This window comes from Sus scrofa, chromosome 13, assembly GCF_054392235.1.
Source record: "Sus scrofa isolate SSC_HxYL_T2T_F1_AM1 chromosome 13, Sscrofa_HxYL_maternal_Yorkshire_Landrace_v2.0, whole genome shotgun sequence".
NCBI lineage: Eukaryota > Metazoa > Chordata > Mammalia > Artiodactyla > Suidae > Sus > Sus scrofa.
In genome coordinates, this window is record NC_139395.1 from 18,282,405 (window position 1) to 18,301,740 (window position 19,336).

General features: G+C 47.6%; 1 protein-coding gene across 6 annotated transcripts in view; it reads right to left on the reverse strand.

The window, feature by feature from the left end:
* The window catches only part of RFTN1 (raftlin, lipid raft linker 1), a 220,885-nt gene that overhangs the window by 62,460 nt on the left and 139,089 nt on the right, over positions 1-19,336 (reverse strand). For all 6 annotated transcript variants that reach the window (XR_014825061.1, XR_014825062.1, XR_014825065.1 and 3 more), the window contains exon 5: positions 7,453-7,804. Coding sequence is in view for 1 of the 6 variants with exons in the window: in XM_021071357.2 (XP_020927016.2) it covers positions 7,453-7,804 (352 nt within the window). In the remaining 5 variants the exon portion in view is untranslated. The remainder of the gene's footprint in view (positions 1-7,452; positions 7,805-19,336) is intronic.

The window sequence follows — 19,336 nt, forward strand, 5'->3', positions numbered from 1 at the left end:
GGGCCAGGGGTTCAAATGAGAGCTGCAGTGGCTGGAGGCAAGAGGGTAAGCCAGGCTTTAGTGAGTCTCTGACTTCATTTGGATTTCCTCAAAAGCAGACTCGGTGAGCTTTGGGGTGTAAGTAGTTGCTTTGGAAAGTAAACCCAGGAAACTGATTGAGGGAGCAGGGATGAGAAACAGGGAAGAAAGGAAAGCCAAGGAAAGCTGCATTCCTGAGCTATCAGTGCCGTGGCAACAGGGGCCGTGAGGCACTGTATGCACACCCAGAGCTGCCCCACAAGGGGCAGGAAGCCGGGCATTTGTCTTCAGGGATTGAGGCCACTCCAGAGGCATTAACTCCCCAGTGTATCCGCCTGTTCCAGAGAACATGGCAGGCAGCTTAGAAAGCTGTCCTCAGGTGACCCCGAGGTGGGCCAGGGCACCCGTCCACCACGGTCTGCTACGGTCAAGCACAAATGCATACAAACTGGAAAGAAAAAGAAATCACAGCCTCGGCTCTCGGGAGGATGAGAGGGGAATTGAGAAGTGGCGCCAATCCAAAAAGACATGACAGCACTTGATCACAAAGAAGGATCCCCAGTCACGTCGCAAGACAGAACCACAACGTTCCCACACACATAACGAAACAGAAAAAGGGAAGGACAGAAGGAGAAGGAGAGTGTGCTGGGGGTGGGCAGGGGAAGACAGGGCCGTCAAAGTGGATGGCGGGGTGCTGACAGCGCCCCCAGCTTTCCGTCTGGATCCTCCCCAGGGAGAAGAACCGAAGCCAGAGACAGAAATAAATCTTCCAGGAAGGAAAAGGAAAGGCTGTTGGAATTGAGAGCCTCCAAAGCATGAGCAGCAATGAAATATTGGAAGAAAGCTGCCTTCAGGTGCACCGCCCTCCGGTAAACTCCTCCAGCCCGCGGGCTCCCTGGCCACAATCCTTTCTCTGCTCATGTGGAAACCAGCCAAGAGAAACTGTCCCCAAATGATTCCCTTTGATGTTTTAATATTCTGACTCTCAACACACATCCTCACATGAGGAGGCACCAGGGAATTCCAAAACGAAGTCCAAGTTTGTTTACTTTGTCTCAGCTGCTCTGTGACTCTGCCATGACCCCAGCTGGAAGATTTTTCCCAGACATGGGACAACAAGTCCCAAAGGACAGGGAAGGCATTGTTTCTGAAAATGTTCTGAGAATGGCTGCAGAACTGGCCTGGCACAGCACCCAAGGAGCTTCAAGATTGCTCTGCCTTGTATTTCTATTTCTGTCCCGTTGTCTTTCTCTTGGCCCCCACCCCCGACATGGGGTGAGGGGGCCTCGTCTTTGGGTCATTTAGATCCTTTGAAGCCATAAAATGTAGTAGTCCAGAAAATATGGCAGGGGCTGCACCTGTGTTTGCTGGATTGACCTGAGCCACACAAGGAAAAGAAGCTAGGGCAGCAAAGGAGAAAGGGGCATGGGCCTGGAGCTGGGGCTGGCGGGTGCTGCCAGCCTGCCAGCCAGGTCTGCTCAGGCCTTGCCAAGCTCCTCAGGAACAAGGAGGAAGAAGGCAGGTGCCAGGCAGTAGGGACTTGGGCCTGAGATGGATGTCTGCAGTCTGTCTGCAGGTATGTTCCCAGAGAGGTGGTGACTTGCAGGGAGCAGGTGGGCTGACTGGGTCCTACCTTCCCAGGGGACCTCCAGGCCTCAGGAAAGAAAGAGTTCAGAATCCGGCAGAAAGCATGGAGCTCCAAGGATTAGACTGGGAGAAGGAGGAGGAGGCGGCCAAGTTAGCTGGGTTGGAAGGAAGAAGTAGGTGATGGACTTGGCCTGGGAGCCAGGCTAGATGGGGGCTTGGGTCTGCTGAGGTCCTGGGAGGGGAGCTAAGATGAAACACATACCCTAGGAGGGCAGGGCAGTGGGGGGAGAGAGGGCAGAAGGGCCTCAGGTCCCACCGGATTCCTGAACCTGGGAGGAGGCTGCTTCACTTAGAAACAAACAGCAGGGCATCCCTGGGCCTCAGAGAGGCCTGCCTGCCAGGCAAAGAGGGGGGCTGCTGCATGCACAGCAATCCACGGGTCCACTTGTAAGGATGTTAGCAGCCACAGGACACAAATGTATTAACAGAGGCCTTCAGTGCCACCATCTCATGTGACTCCAAACTCCAGGGGGAACTACATCCCTTCTCTGCCCAGAAGCCTTAAGTGGCTCCCCTAGAATGACAGGCTGGTAAGTGGCAAAGCCAAGAGTCTTTCAAACCCCCAGCCCCGAGCTGTTTCCCAAATCCAACACAAGGCTGATGTTCTCAGCACACAGAAAGCGGGACAGGTAGAGGGGGTATTCAATAGCCTTTGTTAATGGACTGAGCGAAAGGCCAGGAAGAAAGTGGCAGGTGGCTGATTTGGAGGTGGGGACAGAACCACAGGGAAGAACTATCCCGGGGGCTCCAGGAGGGAAGGACAAGGCCCGGTGAGGAGGGGGCCATGCAGCAGAAAACGTGGACTCAGGGGTCATGACCCCAGGAGGAGCTGCCTGCCAAGGCGGCCTGCTGACCAGAATCCCTCCTGAAGAAAGGCAGTGAGCTCCTGGCTCAGGTTTCTGGCTGCATTTCTAGGTTTTTTAAGTGCATAGGTGCAGCCTGAAGGGCAACTCTTGGAAGACTGCATTATTATTTTGGTGACAGTGAGAACTGGTTGCATTTGTGTGATCCTGTGGGGCTTTCTTGTCTCTCCTATTGAAGTTGTGGCAACAGAGACAAGATAGGAATGTTGGCGGCAGGGAGACAAGTGCCAGGGGACGTGCAGTGACACCTCCCTAACCTTTCTGTGCACTGGCCCTCCTCTCACGCCGGTTTACAGTAAATGAAGGAAGCTGCCTCCTGGCCCAGAAAGTATCAGGAACGTGGCACAGGGGCAGGCCTGCTCGGCCCAGGTGCTCTGTGTCTCCCCAGGCCAGGGCAAAGCAGGTGCAAGAAGGGCAGCGTCCTGCAGCCAGGCCCTCCCCCAGCTCAGGTGATGTCTGCAGAGCCAGACATCAAACCAACAGGGACTTCCTCAGGACCAGCAGGAAAACGCCACGTGAAACCCGGCAGGCACGAGGAGCAGAACAGAACCCCTGGACCAGAGCATTTCCTGCCGCCTTGGGGTGGGGGTGGGGCAGCCCGCCCTGTTCCCCAGAGACAGCATCAGCCCTCACCGAGCAGGGCCGCCTGCACCCCGCTCCCCTGGGCTCCTATAAAGGAAATAAATTAAAAGAGGAGAGGGAGGGGGACGGAGGGAGACTCCTTCTGGGTTTTGTTTTTTTTTTTTTTTTTTTTTTGTCTTTTTGCTATTTCTTGGGTCACTCCCGCGGCATATGGAGGTTCCCAGGCTAGGGGTCGAATTGGAGCTGTAGCCACGGGCCTACGCCAGGACCACAGCAACGCGGGATCCGAGCCGCATCTTCGACCTACACCACAGCTCACGGCAACGCCGGATCGTTAACCCACTGAGCAAGGGCAGGGACCGAACCCGCAACCTCATGGTTCCTAGTCGGATTCGTTAACCACTGCGCCACGAAAGGAACTCCTGTTTTTTTTTAAATTGTCTGTCTGTGATTGCCTATTTAAGCCCACCTGGCAGGAATAAACGTAAAAACACTTCACCCTCCTTGGGGGGCCTGAGAGAAAGGGAGCTGAAAACTGGGCGATCAGTGGGGAGGGGCACTGGAGACGGGGGTCTGGGTGGTGGTGTGTGGACCTTCCAGGGAAGGAAAGGCCAGACCTCCCCGGAGAAACAATTAGGAGAGAAGCTGAGGTCAGGTGAGGCTGTGACCGCCGGGGACAGGGTCCCTGGATGGCTGGCCTTTGGGGAAGCTGAACGCTCAAGTTATGCGATAAAGCTTAACTCTACCAGGGCACAAAAGGTGACTTTCTTTATCTGCGATATGGGTGTAATCACAGAATCTTCTGTCATAAAGCTATCGTGACGTGTAGTCAAGACACACAGAAGAGCTTAGAACGGTTCACTTAGAGGGTTGCCACCTTGATGACTGCTGTCTGTCCATTCCCTGCAAGGCCACACCTGTGCACTTGTAACCACCGTGTGTTCACTGATGCAAAAGATCCAAAGGGTCATTGATTCTAAAAAAGGAGAAACACTAACAGTGAGCTAAGTTTCAGGGGCCTGTGGCCTCCTGGGCAGAAAGGTAAGTGCCAGGCTCATGAGCAGGCGACAGACAGACAGACAGCTGCCTACGTGGCAAGGCTAGGACGGGGTGGTAGGGACTGTGACACCCCCGCAGCTGCAGTTCTCAGGCACAGTTGGGTGGACCACCTCCAGACACACCTTCATCTGTTATTCCCCAGCAAGGTCTGGTTTTCTAGTTGAGAACAGGGACTCGAGGAAATGCGATGCAGGCCAAGACTTGGGGTGTCGGGAGGGTGGGTCTCTGTGTGCCCAGTGATGGGGGAGCGGTTCTCTGAGTAAGGGAGGGAATGGTGACACGACAGCAGGAGGGACCTAAAGGGAGGGTCCCAGGATGAGTTAACTCTCCCTAGGGTCAACCCCAGGAGGCAGGAAGTCTGGCAGGAGTCTTGGAGAAAAGTGGATTCTGGAGCAGGGAACATCTGAACACTCCTGAGGGGAGCTCCCTTTCTCAAAGCCAGGGTTCCATGCAGGGCTGGAGGCCCATGCTCAGGACAGTGGAGTCTGTACCTCTAATAAGAAGAGCTCCCCCTTGGGAGTGCTTTCAGCTTTCAACAAGAAACTTTTTTTTTTAAATCCCTATTTTATAGGGTAATTAATTGAGGCACAGAGGGGATCTCGGCCAAGACTGCCAAGCTAGATGGCGGAGGTCTGGCTCTTAATCACTGTGCTCCTTGCCCCTTCTGTGACTCCTACCCCCTCTCCTGGGGCCTTTGCCCACCCCCGCCCTCTTGGATCCTGGATGGTAGAGGAGGACTCCCAGGGGGCCAGTCCTCCTTCTCAGGATTCAGCCCAACAGCAATGCAGAGATGGAGGAGCTGAAGTAAGACCGAGACCTTCCTTGGGAGGCACCCAGGGGGTCCCCTTGTGCTCTCAGCTCCTCTGTGGGAGCAGAAGGCTCCATGGTGTGAAAAGCCTCACTGATGAACCTCTACTTCAGCACACTTTCAAGCAGGATCAAGGCCTTGATGATACCACGGGCCTAATCTCTCCCAGAACAGGGGCTGTTACACTCTCCCCCAACCCCAAGTCAACTTTGCAAACAACCAACCCACAATTTCCTTTTCAGGAACTACTGACACAAGAGAAACAATTTCACCCTCTTTCCTATTCTCAAAGCATAAATGGTACCTTTATAAAAGGCTAACTTCAAGATTTAGTAAATATGGAGTTCCTGTCATGGCTCAGTGGAAACGAATCTGACAAGCATCCATGAGGATGCAGGTTTGGTCCCTGGCCTCCATCAATGAGTTAAGGATCCGGTGTTGCCTGAGCTGTGGTGTAAGTTCGCAAATGCGGCTGGGATCCCACGTTGCTGTGGCTGTGGCATAGGCCTGCGGCTACAGCTTTGATTGGACCCCTAGCCTGGGAACCCCTATATGCAAGGCTGTGGCTCTAAAAAGACAAAAGACAAAAAAAAAGATTTAGTAAATAATAAATGCATCCCAATGGTTACTGCAGCACTATTCGCAATAGCCAAGACATGGAAGCAGCCTAAATGTCCATTGACAGATGAATGCATAAAGATGTGGTTACAAATGCACAATGGAATACTACTCATCCATAAGAAAGAATGGAATAATGCCATTTGCAGCATCATGCATGGACCTAGAGACTATCAGTAAGTCAGTCAGAGAAGACAAATATCATATATTACTTACATACAGAATCTAAAAATTGATACAGATGAAATTATTTACAAAACAGAAAGAGACTCACAGATATAGAAAACAAATTTAGTTACCCAAGGGGAAAGAGAGGTGGGGGAGGGATAAACTAAAGAATTTGGGATTAACAGATATACTACTAATATATAAAATAGATAGCCAACAAGGACCTACTATATAGCACAGGGGACTATATAATATATTTATGTATTTTTTTAAATTTTATTTCCCCAATACATTATTTTTTTTCTACTGTACAGCATGATGACCCAGTTACACATATATGTATACATTCTTTCTTCTCACATTATTATTATTATTATTTGGCTCTAGCCCTGGCATGTGAAAGTTCCCTGGCCTTGGATCAAAACTGTGTCACAGCAACAACCTGAGCCACTGCAGTGACAATGCCAGATCCTTAATCCACTGTACCACAAAGGAGCTCTTCTCAATATTTTGTAATAACTTAGAAGGGAAAAGAATCTGAAAAGGAATAGATATATATGTATATGTATAACTGTGAGTCATGTGCTGTACATCTGAAACTAACGTGATACCATAAAGCAACTATATTTCAATAAAAAGTTTTTCCAGTACAGTTTTACAGTTAAAAAAAAGGAATTAGTACATAAATAGTAATATTAACCAGGGAGATAAACCCAGAAAGGTCCAAAGAAAAAGGCCTCCTAAGATCTGGGGCCTCCTCCTATGAGTCTTGTCACTTATCACCTTCCAAAAGCTAGAAGAGGCTGCCATGCAGCTCATACCAGGGCCTGGCTCCCAGAACATGGCTGGACACTACATTTCCTGGAGAAGGAAGATGAAAGGGCATCACAGGGAAATACAAGAGAAACTTTGTTCCCTCAGTCAACCCTGTTCCTCTATTTGAGTCTTACACAGGGAAGACCAGGCAGAGAGCCTGCATGGGCCTCAGTTTACTGGGCTGTAAAATGGGCAATGTCACAAGAGTTCAACCACATCCTAGGAAGAATGAAGAGACAGTCCTATGAAAGCTTGCTGGCACAGGGCCTGGTCCACAGGAAATATTAATAAACATTGGCTGTTATCATTCTTGTGCTGATATTTGAAATCCCCTCCCTAAAGGGCATGCTCCAACGGCCGTGACAATGTGGCTAAGAGGCGTCACTTAGTGGTGGCCTCTCTTTGGCAGAGTCCTCGTCACGGTGCTGATCTGTCAACTACACACACTCCCTGAAATCTAGTTGTTTACGGCTGAGCGAGCTGCACGCCCCCCTTCCTGCACAACTTGTCCTCAGCTGGCTTCTTGATTTCCTTCTTTAGGCAGATATTCAAAACAAGCAGAACAAAAGTGGAAGGCCGTTTCTGCATTGGCGCCCTGCGTGTTCACACTTCCTGTGTTCACATGGGTCACTCAGGGGCAGCGCAAGGGCCCCGGGGGATAAAAGACCTCGTTAGCGCTCTAGAAGCTCTAGAATCTCCTTTACACGTGACCTTTTGGAGCAATGACAAGTCCCTGCCGTGACGTTCTGCCCCCTGGAAGGCACAGCTTCAGGAAGGAAACTGCGTGACAGTTTCTCCTGTTTGAAGGAGGGTTACTGAAAAGCTAGCAACCCCTCCTTAAGTGGGTCAGAGCTCTGGCGTTGACATACTCACTTCCCGAGCGTGGCTCTCCACGCTCTTCCGACAGGTTGCCGGCTGGCCCATCCTGCGTCCTGCTCATGGAGAGTCCTTGCGATGGAGAGTCCACGCCATCCTGCTCTCCCAAGGGCGGGCTGGGTGGCTGGGAAGCAGGTGCCGCCCCTCTCGGACCTTGACCAGGCTCTGGGCTTCCGTCCATCCCCTCGGGTGCATCTGTAGCCCCCAGGTTCTCATGCCCACACCTGCCAGGCTCCATCGTCACTTCCTGGGCTTCCGTCTGGGGGCTGCCGCCTGCCGAGTCCCCAGAACAGCGGTACTGAGGGATGACCCCCACGAATTTCAGGCCCTGACTCGCAGCTTCCTGGATCTGTGAGGGAGACAGAATGATGAGAACGGGGTAAACAGGACATTCTTTCAAAGCGGGGGACACCCAACAACCAAAACAGCTTAAACAGCTCACCCCGTAGGATGTTTCTGTTTGAACTCAAAGTCTCTCAGGCTGGCAGAGGCTCCCTGTCCTCAAGGTAGCACCCACCCCCCAACCCTGGCCCTACTGGGGATGGAGGGCGTGGTTTTTTATTTTTTTTTTGTTGGTTTTTTTTTAAGCTATGGAAAAACAAAGCACTTGGCCATGAAGGGCTGGGGTGGACTCTATTTGAAATACTATGGTAGCCCTGATTAGTCATTTTTTTCTTAGAAGCTGAAAAAAGGTTCTAAAAGGAGCTGGAACAAAGAGAGATTGAAAAAGGAGGTTCAGGCGTTCCCGATGTGGCCAGCACATAGCACAGCAGAAACGAATCCTACTAGTATCCATGAGCATGCGGGTTCTATCCCTGGCCTCGCTCAGTGGGTTAAGGATCCAATGTTGCCGCGAGCTGTGGGGTAGGTCGCAGACACAGCTCGGATCCCTCATTGCTGTGGCTGTGGCGTAGGCCTGCAGCTGCAGCTCTGATTTGACCCTTAGCCTGGGAACTTCCAATATGCTGTGGGTGTGGCCCTAAAAAGCAAAAAAAAAGGAAAAAGAAGGTTCATTTTGGTAAGAGTTTATGACTTCATTTTTTTTTTTTTTGGATGAATCACCTACTTCCAGCTAATCAGGCTACTATATAACACAATACACCTATATAACCATATACTAACCACCAGATGACATTTTATGACCCAAAGAGCTTCCTCTTTTAAACAACTGTTTTGGCAGAGAAACACAGAGGTGGGAGAAAGGTGTAAAAGCGGATACAACCCCCCCACACCCGCAGGAGGGGATATCTGATGACATTAGTCCCCAGGGAAGCCCAAAGACCACACCTGGCCTGAGGGCATCGCTCCGCTAACCTTTGACTCTCCATCTACATCCCATCCAGGTAACAGGTGGCACCGTCTCACCTCCTGAGCCTCAAGATGGGGACAAATGACCACACAAAGTCCTATGCCACTTTGTCTCCCCTCCCTAAAAAATACCCCAGGCAATTAAATGTCATAGTCATAAGTGAAAGAAAAATTGAAAGTAATAGCTGAATAAAGTAAAGCAAGAGGAAGCCCAAACAAGAAGACAGGTTTTAGGGGATTTTTCTGGGCAAGAATTCTCAAGTCACTTGACAAATAAATAATGAGGCGGTAGAGACATCAGAGCTGTGTGAGTCTTAGTCACCAGCCCCCAAGTGAATGACCTCAGAAAATCTCGAGGCCCCTACAGGGATCAGCCCCTGTCATTTGAGAATTAGTAAGAAATACCAGCATGGAGCTCCTCCCTAAAGAAGCAAGCCTTGGCAGCCCTCCCTGGATGGTCCGCCCTAGCTTAAAGTAGACAGTTATTTTAGTTCAACACTGGCCATTCTAGAATGTGATCTGGAGCAGTTACGAATATATGGCCCAGCCTATAAAGTCTAGCCTGGGCTAGACATAATGATAACAATAGCAGCAACTGCCACCTAGCACAGACCTACTATGTGTCAGTCCCTGCATTTTGTATAAATTGTTTTGTTTAATCCTTTAACAATCCCCTATGGTATCGTTATCTTCATTTCAGATGAGGACACCAAGGCCCAGAGGCATTTAAGTCATAAAGCAAGCTGTGGGCAGCCAGGGTTCAAAGCCAGGTCTGGCTCGGGCCCAAGATCATTCTCTTAAGCACAAGGTCAAGTGGACACATGTCAAAGCATCAAGTACATACATGTTCTTGGATATGGAAGTTCCTGGGTCAGGGACTGAATCCAAGTGGCAGCTGCAGCAACACCAGATCCTTTAATCCACGGAGCTGGGCTGGGGATAAAACCCACATCTCTACAGCGACCTGAGTCACTGCAGATGAATTCTTAACCCACTATGCCACAGCAGGAATTTCTATACTCTTTTATTCTTTGTTCTTTTTACAGCTGCACCGGTGGCATATGGAAGTTCCCAGGCTAGGGGCCAAACTGGAGCTGCAGCTGCAGGCCTATGCCACAGCTTGCAGCAGTGCCTGATCCTTAACCAACTGAGTGAGGCCAGGGATTGAACCTGCATCCTTATGGATACTAGTCCAATTCTTAACCCACTGAGCCACAAGAGGAACTCCCATATACTTTTTTTTTTTTTTTTTTTTTTTTTTTTTGGTCTTTTTGGGGCTGCACCCATGGCATATGGAAGTTCCCAGGCTAGGGGGCAAATTGGAGCTGCCGCTGCCAGCCTATGCCATCCATAGCAACACCAGATCTGAGCCGCCTCTGTGACCTACCCCACAGCTCATGGCAATGCCTGATCCTTAACCCATTGGGCGAGGCCAGGGATCAAACCTGTGTCCTCATGGATACTAGTCAGATTAATTTCCACTGAGCCACGATGATGGGAAATCTGGAACTCCTATATACTCTTAATTCTTGATAGAAGGTGGAGACATTATGCTAAAACACAAAGCTTTGTGGTTTTTTTTTCTAAGACTTTTGAAGTTTTATTATAAACAAACATTCTTCTGCTTCATTTTTTTTTTTTTTTTGGTCTTTTTGCCATTTCTTGGACCGCTCCCGCGGCATATGGAGGTTCCCAGGCTAGGGGTCGAATCGGAGCTGTAGCCACCGGCCTACTCAAGAGCCACAGCAACGCAGGATCCGAGCCGCGTCTGCAACCTACACCACAGCTCACGGCAACGCCGGATCCTTAACCCACTGAGCAAGGGCAGGGACCGAACCCGCAACCTCATGGTTCCTAGTCGGATTCGTTAACCACTGCGCCACGACGGGAACTCCTTCTGCTTCAATTTTATTTTCAGTTTAAGAATTTTTTATTTGTTAAACTAGACTTGATTTACAATGCTGTGTTAGTTTCAGATGTACAACTTCAGACTTCTCCATTATATGTTACTACAAAATACTGATTATAATTCCCTGCACAATACAATAGGACTCTGTTGTCTATTTTACATATCATAGTGTGTATCTGTCAGTCCCAAACTCCTAATTTGTCCCTCCCCCTTTCCCCTTTGGTAACTGTAAGTTTGTTTTCTGTGTCTGTGAGTCTCTTTCTGTTTTTGAAATAAGTTCATCTGTATCATTTTTTTTTTAGATTCTACATATACATCATGATATATGATATTTACCTTTTTCTGTCTGGCTTACTTCACTCAGTATGATCATCTCTGGGTCCATCCATGTTGCCACAAATGGCATGATTTCATTCTTTTCTATGGCTGAATAGTATTCCATTGTGTGTATGTACCACATCTTCTTTATCCATTCCTCTGTTCATGGACACTTAGGTAGCTTCCATGTCTTAGCTATTGTGAATAATGCTGCTATGCACACTGGTCTACAGCACAGATCTCTGAAGGTCTTGCTATCTGGAGCTACCATTAAATCATCCGGGTAATCTGGCAGGCGTGGGCAACTGCAATAGAGGGCAGCATTCTAGAATGTGCCAGAGCCTGGGCCCTGGACCACCTGAGTGCTACCTTCCTAAGCTCCCACTGCAGTGGCACGGGATGGCTTTTCTCTAGTCTTAACTGTTTGTGAAATAATGCTGTCAATGTATGCTTCTTCAGAAAGGTTTTGGAAGATGGGCTTTTCATGCAGTTTTGAATACATCATGCAAATTCTCAACGCACTAAACCTGCCGTCAAAAAACTTGGAGTTCCTGGGGGTTCAGCAGATTAAGGACCTAGTGTTGTCACTGCTATGACTCAGGTTTGATCCCTGGCCCAGGAATTTCCATATGCCATGGGTATGCCCCCCGCCCCCCCAAAAAAACCCAAAATAAATGAAACTTCCACAAACTTCTACATTCAAGAAAATCATATTAATCATTTCTAGACACAGCTCCTACAGGTAGGACAGTCAGCTATTTCCCCCTAAACTGCACCTGCCGTTTCAGTTCTCAAGTCCCCCCAACCCTGGTGTGGCTTTGCCCTAATAAACCACAAGTCTGAGCCTTGCCATTTTCTGCAGCACCTGAGAAACAGGTGCACTGCAGGCCCAGGTTTGCACTAATCCTGTTCTCAGTGTGTCACTGCAGAGGAGACAGGGATGGCCACTGAAGCATTTCTAAAAACCAGCCCCACTGAGGGCTGGATCAGAGCTTCTTCTCAACTTGAGTCAATGGGTTTGAAGGCAGACAGGCTGGGTTTGGAGGCCCAGATGTTTGACTGTCTTGGGGAGTCAGGGTATGTTACATGAGCTTTCTGTGCCTCAGCCTTCTCATCTATAAAATGGGGGAGATCATTCTTCCCTTGCAGTCGCTCTGAAGACTGGATACTATACATGGAAAGGGTGCCAGGGAGTGGGCACAGAGAAGGTACTCATGGCCGTCATTATGGCTCTCCCCAGCTCTTTACTGGTCCAGGCTTCTGTGGCGCTGCAGAGACTGCTGAGGGTCATCCAGGGTGAGGAGGCGAGGACCCTGGACGTGGGAGAGCATCCCAGCCCTGCCCTTCCTTGCTGGGGCTTGAAGAACTGGAAAGGCTTTGGCATAACTCAGACGTGTGCCTTTCTCCCAGGACACACTGGACCACCATATTCCTTTACCCTGCTGTCCTGCAAACTTAGTGTGGGCCCATATGGGCAGCATCAGCATCACCTGGGAACTTGCTGGAAATGCAAATTCTCAGGCCCCCCTGAATCAGAATCTCAGAATCAGAAACTCTGGGGGTAGAATCCAGCGATTTGTGTTTTAGCAAGCCCTCCAGGTAATTCCAAATGCACCTTGAAGTGTGGAAATCACTGCTGTAGAGTGTGCATTTCACGAGGGCAGGGGTTTTGTGTGTCCCCAGTGCTAGAATGATGTTTGACATATTGTAGGTGCTCTATAAGTATCTGTTGAATGAATGAATGAATACATTAAATTATGAGTGGATATGTGTCTCCTCTCCCAGAATGAGCTCCTAGAAGGTAGGGATGGAGACCAATGAATTTTTCAGCTCTAGAAACCATGAGTCCCTATACCGGCCCAGACCTACATCACACGTAGGTGCTGGGATACAAAACAGGAGTCCTGACCCTCAAAAGATTCAGCCAGTTATTGTAAACAGGCTTTGAAAATAATTACACTAACATGGCACAAGAGTGCTTCTATGATAATGTCCTATTAAAAAATTGATTCCAAACTTTTTAGACATGTTATTACCCAAAAGTTATAGAATTATTTGTATGTAACTTTTCAAAATGTATCTAATAAGCATGCATACTGCTTTCATAATTGAAAAGAGTAAATATTCCAGAAATTTCTCATAGAGGGTGCCAAGTGCAATAATGGATATAAAGGTATGGAAAGTGATTATTTCTGCCTGCAGGGGACAACTGAGACATTTCTCGCAGGTCAAGGCTGTAACAAACCAAATAGTAAATGGTAAAGGTGCTCACCCACCTTTATCCCAAATCTTCAGGGAAAGTATGTCTCAAGAATATGAAGGAGTTCCTGTTGTGGCTCAATGGAAACAAACCCAACTAGTATCCATGAAGACGCAGGTTTGATCCCTGGCCTTGCTCAGTGGGTTGAGGATCTGGCGTTGCCCTGAGCTATGGTGTAGGTCACAAATGTGGCTCGGATCTGGCATTGCTGTGGCTGTGGTGTAGGCCAGTGGCTACAGCTCCAATTGGACCCCTAGCCTGGGACCCTCCATATGCTGCAGGTGCAGCCCTAAAAAGATTTTAAAAAAAGAATATGAAGCATCTTTGTGCACCAATCTCTGTCTGCAACTCTCTTTACTTGCTTGGGGTGGATTCCTGGAAGTGGAATGAATGGGTCAAGGGCTATCAGCTTTTCAAAGGCTTCGTACAGGCTGCTAAATTATTTACCAGAAAGGGTGAGTAATCTTTTTTAACCAGAAGATCCATGTTTGCATTTTATAAAGATCAATATCTGGCTAGACCCTAGAGGCCTCAACACTTCTGGGTTTCTACCTTATTCTAGTTCAGGGACTTCCTTTTTTCTTTTTTTGTAACATCCCTTGACTGTAGCTTGTCACACTGAACCCTATTCATTTCTCATTCACTCATTTATTCAGTCACCCATTTGGAACCTTCATCAAGCACATCCCGTGCACATCAGAAAGGCGGGCGCCAGATCACAGGGGTTCACCCATGGCCACCAGCTCTCCTCGCTCTACATTTCCCTTAGGAGCCTGCTCTCCTCACACGGATTTAGCCACCAGTCATGTGTTACTTATTCCCAGACCTGACTTTCCTCTGGGGCTCAGATCTACAAGGCCAATGACCACAGCTAGTGCGTCTACAGGACCTTGTCCCTCAAGCTGGGGTCAAGCCATCTCTTTCAGCTCTTCCTTTTCTGTAACCCTGTGTATCTGCTCACCACAGCCTACCAGGTTTATCCCGCAGTGTTTCTGGAATCCCTTCCCCATTCTCCAGACAGCTAAGATCATTTACTTTCAGGGGCTCATTATCTGCCACTGGACACCACCATTACTTCAAGCTACACCAGGTCTTCAAGAGCATAGAATCAAATCCATACAGATGATAAAATCCTGAATACCCCAGCCTCCTTGGGTAAGGAATTCTCCACGCATGCCCATCACACGCATGCCCACAGAATTTCTCTGACAAATTTGATTAGATCATGGCAAAGCCCAGATCTGACTCTGAGTATCTTAATACAAACTGATGCTCCTTCAAGACACCACTCTTCCAGAGTTCCCTTCATGGCTCAGCGGTTTACAAACCCAACTAGGATCCATGAGGATGTGGGTTTGATCCCTGGCCTTGCTCAGTGGGTTAAGGATCCGGCGTTGCCATGAGCTGTGGCGGAGGTTGAAGACGTGGCTCGGATCCCGAGTTGCTATGGCTGTGGTGAAGACCAGCCATCTGTAGCTCTGATTTGACCCCTAGCCTGGGAACTTCCATATGCTGTGGGTGCAGCCATAAAGAGCAAAAATAAAAACCAACCAAACAACAACAAAAAAAACCCCACCGCTCTTCCACATTATACAATCCAACCTGTGTCAAGATGCCCGGTCGGATGCTGAAATACCTCCTTATCTACCTCCTCTCCATGTCTGCTGCATTTAAGAAACTCCTCCCACCCCAATACTTAAAGGAATAACAACGGCTGGTTTAAGTACCAACAATTAAATTAGACCACTTTCAACTTGAACCCAAGGTATCATTCAACTGCTCAATAATGAGTAAGAACAAATTCAATGGTAAGTATATTTTCCCAACCTAAAATCATAGATCATGATGTGAGAGAGATTTCTTTTTTCTTTTTTAAAAATTTAGTTATATTACAAAGTCTCAATGCATTGGGAAAATGATGTAATCTTTGGTTACATATTTCAAGAATCATTTTTTATTAAAAGTAATGACATTGGGACTGTCCCAGAAAATCCAGGACATACTGTCTGTTATTCTACTTTCAAAATGAATACCATGCTTCTACTGATAAGTGCAAATATGTACTTTGTCTTGTTTTCTACATTTATTTGTGTTTCATTTACCAACTAGGGTAAAACCAGTTAGGGAAATATGGTTACTGGTTGGATTTGGTAAAAAAGAAAGCTATATGGAACATGGGGAAAGGAGCAGAAAAGGCTCATGCTAACCAACCAATAGGAACTGAAATACCCAGGCAAAGGTGAAGGGTCAGGGACTGTCTGGGACCATTTTGTCTGAATCTAATGAAGAAGGTGTCATGGTTAATTTAATTTAATTTATTTATTTACTTGATGTTTTTGTCCTTTTTTAGGGCTGCACCTGTAGCACATGGAGGTTCCCAGGTTAGGGGTCAAATCAGAGCTGTAACTGTCAGCCTACACCACAGCCACATCAAAGCAGGATCCGAGCCATGTCTGCGACCTACACCACAGCTCACACCAATGCCAGATCCTTAACCCACTTGGCAAGGCCAGGGATCGAACTTGTGTCCTCACAGATGCTAGTCAGATTCGTTTCCGTCGACCCATGACGGGAACTCCTATAGTTAATTTTATGTGTCTATCTGGAAAAACTATGGTGACTTGTTGTCAACATTTGTCTAGATGTTGCTGTAAGGACAACTTTAGATGTGGTTAATATCTACAATCCACTGACTTGAAGTAAAAAAATTACCCTCTAGGGTGTGGGTGGGCCTCACCCAATCAGTTGAAGGCCTTAAGAACAAAGTGTGAGGCTTTCCGAAAAAGAAGGAATTCTGCCTCCAGACAATCTGCCTGAGTTTTCAGCCTTCAGACTCAAGATTGCAACATCACTCTTACCCAAATCTCTAGCTTGCCAAATGACCCTGCCGATCTTGGACTGGCTGGCTTCCCCAATCACATGAGCCAATTCCTTAAAATAAATCAATCTCAATTCTAATCTCTCAATATATGTAGATATAGATATATAGATACAGACACAGAGATAGATGGATAGGCAAATAACCCTATGAGTTGTTTCACCTAAGAACTCTCATATAGGAGGAGGCAGGTAAAGTGAGTGAGGGAAGGAATACAGCCCAGGGCAGGCTGGTAGAGGTCTCCAATTCTCAGCCTGACTGGGTGTGAAATCAGGGGATGGCTAAGAGCTCCCCCAAAGCAGTAAGAGAGCATGTGCCCCCAAAAGGAACAAGACCTGGACTCAATCTGGTATTTATTCAAGGTGCCCAGGAGAGGCTGAAGTGTTCAAGAAGGTAGACTGCAGCCACCGCTGCCCAGGTGAAAGAGAAATATCTGCACCATGTTTTGAGGTGAAAGAATTATGTCTTTAGTAGGTTTAATATCTATAAGTTACAGGCAGTTTCTAACTTTAGGATGAACCTATTGGAATCCTTATAACTAACGTGCTAATTAACGCTGGGAATCAGAAACCTACTAACTTTTTGCAAATAGAGAGCTGTGCTATCCAATATGGTAGCCACTAGCCAAGGGTGACTATTTAAATTTGAATTAATTCAAACAAAACAGGATTAAAAGTTCAAATTAGCCACATTTCAAGTGTTTGATAGTCCCTGTGGCTGGTGCAAATATATAATATTTATATAGTATTAATAGTATTGGACACGGAGTTCCCATCATGGCTTGGCAGAAACAAATCTGACTAGTATCCATGAGGATGCAGGTTCAATCCCTGGCCTTGCTCAGTGGGTTAAGGCTATGGTGTTGCTGTGAGCTGTGGTACAGGCTGATGGCTACAGCTCCGATTAGACCCCTAGCCTATGAACCTCCATATGCTGCGAGTGCGGCCCTAAAAAGCAAAAAAAAAAAAAAAAAAAAAAAATGTATTGGACAGTGCAAATATAGAACATTTCTGCCATCACAGAAAGTCCTACTGAACCATGATGCTATGGTGCATAATATGCCGTATAAAATACTGGGAAACATAGCTATTGACAATGATTGTAGAGACAGATAATAGAGGGTAAAGGCCAAGACTCAGACACACAGACATCCCAAATGGACCCTCGACCAGACCACTGCCCATTCTGACCCTCCTAACTCATGGGCCACTGTTCCATGACAGCTGACATTTTAAAGTCTTTGGAGATCCATGACATACAAAGGGAACCTACAAACGGAGGCATGTACCATATGTCAAGAACAGGCACAAAAATGCTGTTCTGGGTTGCACGGTTACACATGAGTCTTTGCGGTGAATATTTTATCACATACACACACGCAACCCCTCTCATTTTCTGTCACCTAAACTCTGGTACAGCTTTCTGAAAACAGAGGTCCAAAAATAACACGGGTTTAAGCTCATGTCTGAAGCTACCTTTAGTCCTGACGTGTTAACGCTTAGCTTCAGGAACTGAAACTTTCACCAAGCACTGCTGGGTGGTGAGCTCCATTCTGAGGCCATAAGGAAAGCTCAGGCAGACGTTCCTGTGTTGTGATTTTCTCTTTTAATGACTGAGAGGGCTCAGAATGAGCCAGTCTGAGACCTAAAGCTTCAGACCCAGCCCTGTCACTCACTAGCTATGCTATGGGTCAACTCTGTGGATTTATCTGAGCCTCAGTTTCCTAATCAATAAAATGGGGATAATAATACCCAGACATTCATTCCCTAATTATTTACTCAATATCTACTAGGTGCTGGGGAAGCAAAAGTGAGCCAAACAGGCACTACCCCTGACCTCTTGGATTTAATATATGCTGGTCTAACTCAAGGGGCACCTGGGAGACTCTGAAGAGTCCATATGATCCACCCACCTTTCTCAACTTGCCTCTGCTCAGTTTGAGAGACCACTGCTTGACCGTAAGCCCTTGGCAGGGCTGGGGTTGGGGAAAGAGGGACTCTTTTATCCTCCTCTGCTATTAGGAGCGATCTGGTGGGAAGCTTGGAGCATGCAGAAAGAACCTGGAAAACTGTAAACTCCCTTACAAATGAAAGGAAGAGATGGGGCAGGAGTTCTGTTCAGGGCAGACATTCCTGGCAAAAGGAGTTGTACTGGTCTTCCTTATCTGTGTTAACTGACATGGTTCTTTCACTTGGACAGTACCTGCAATTTCATTGTTCACTGTTCACTGAAAATGTAGTTCCTGGGAAACTGGTAGAACTAAGAGGGGGGTGTGCTTTTAAGCTCCCAACCCTCAAGTATCTTCAACTGGTTATTAGTCCCCCATGAAAAATCAACCCACCAGAAGATCCCAACCTGATGTCAAAAGTCTAAATCAAAGGTGCAAAAGGAAGGTGATTAAGGAGAGACTTATCTGTGGGCAACAACCCAACGGCATCTCAAAGAGCAAGTGGCCAGCAGGGTAAGGCCAGAACAGGATCTTAAGAAGACCTGGGACTATCAGGAAACTTGCTCCAGGTTTTTTCCCTACTTTCCTTTATTTGGCAACATCATTCTTCTTTCTTACCCAGGATGAATTTTCTCCATGTGGCAGAAAATATGTCCATTGACAATTTCTCAGTTTTCTGGCTCATAGCCTAGCCACTGGAGATCGAATGTTTAAATGTCCTGGTAACACATAAATAAAAGATCTCAGGGAAGGGTTCTGATTGGCTCAGCTTAGATCAGGCATCCACTTCTGGGCCAATTAGCTCCGACCATTGTTAGGGTGGCTCCCATGGAAATCACAGAGGTGCATGGTGGGAATAAGGCAGCTTTCAGAAGAAAAGGAATTTCAAGATAGAGAAAAATATTTTTTTTTTTTTTTGTCTTTTTGCTATTTACTGGGCCGCTCCCGCGGCATATGGAGGTTCCCAGACTAGGGGTCGAATCAGAGCTGTAGCTGCAGGCCTACGCCAGAGCCACAGCAACGCTGGATCCAAGCCACGTCTGCAACCTACACCACAGCTCACGGCAACGCTGGATCGTCAACCCACTGAGCAAGGGCAGGGACCGAACCCCCAACCTCATGGTTCCTAGTCGGATTCATTAACCACTGCGCCACGATGGGAACTCCGAGAAAAATATTTAATATCTATCATGTAGATACATCATCTGATGGGAAACAAAATCTGAAACGTGTTCAGTACCCACACGTACTGGGTGAAGA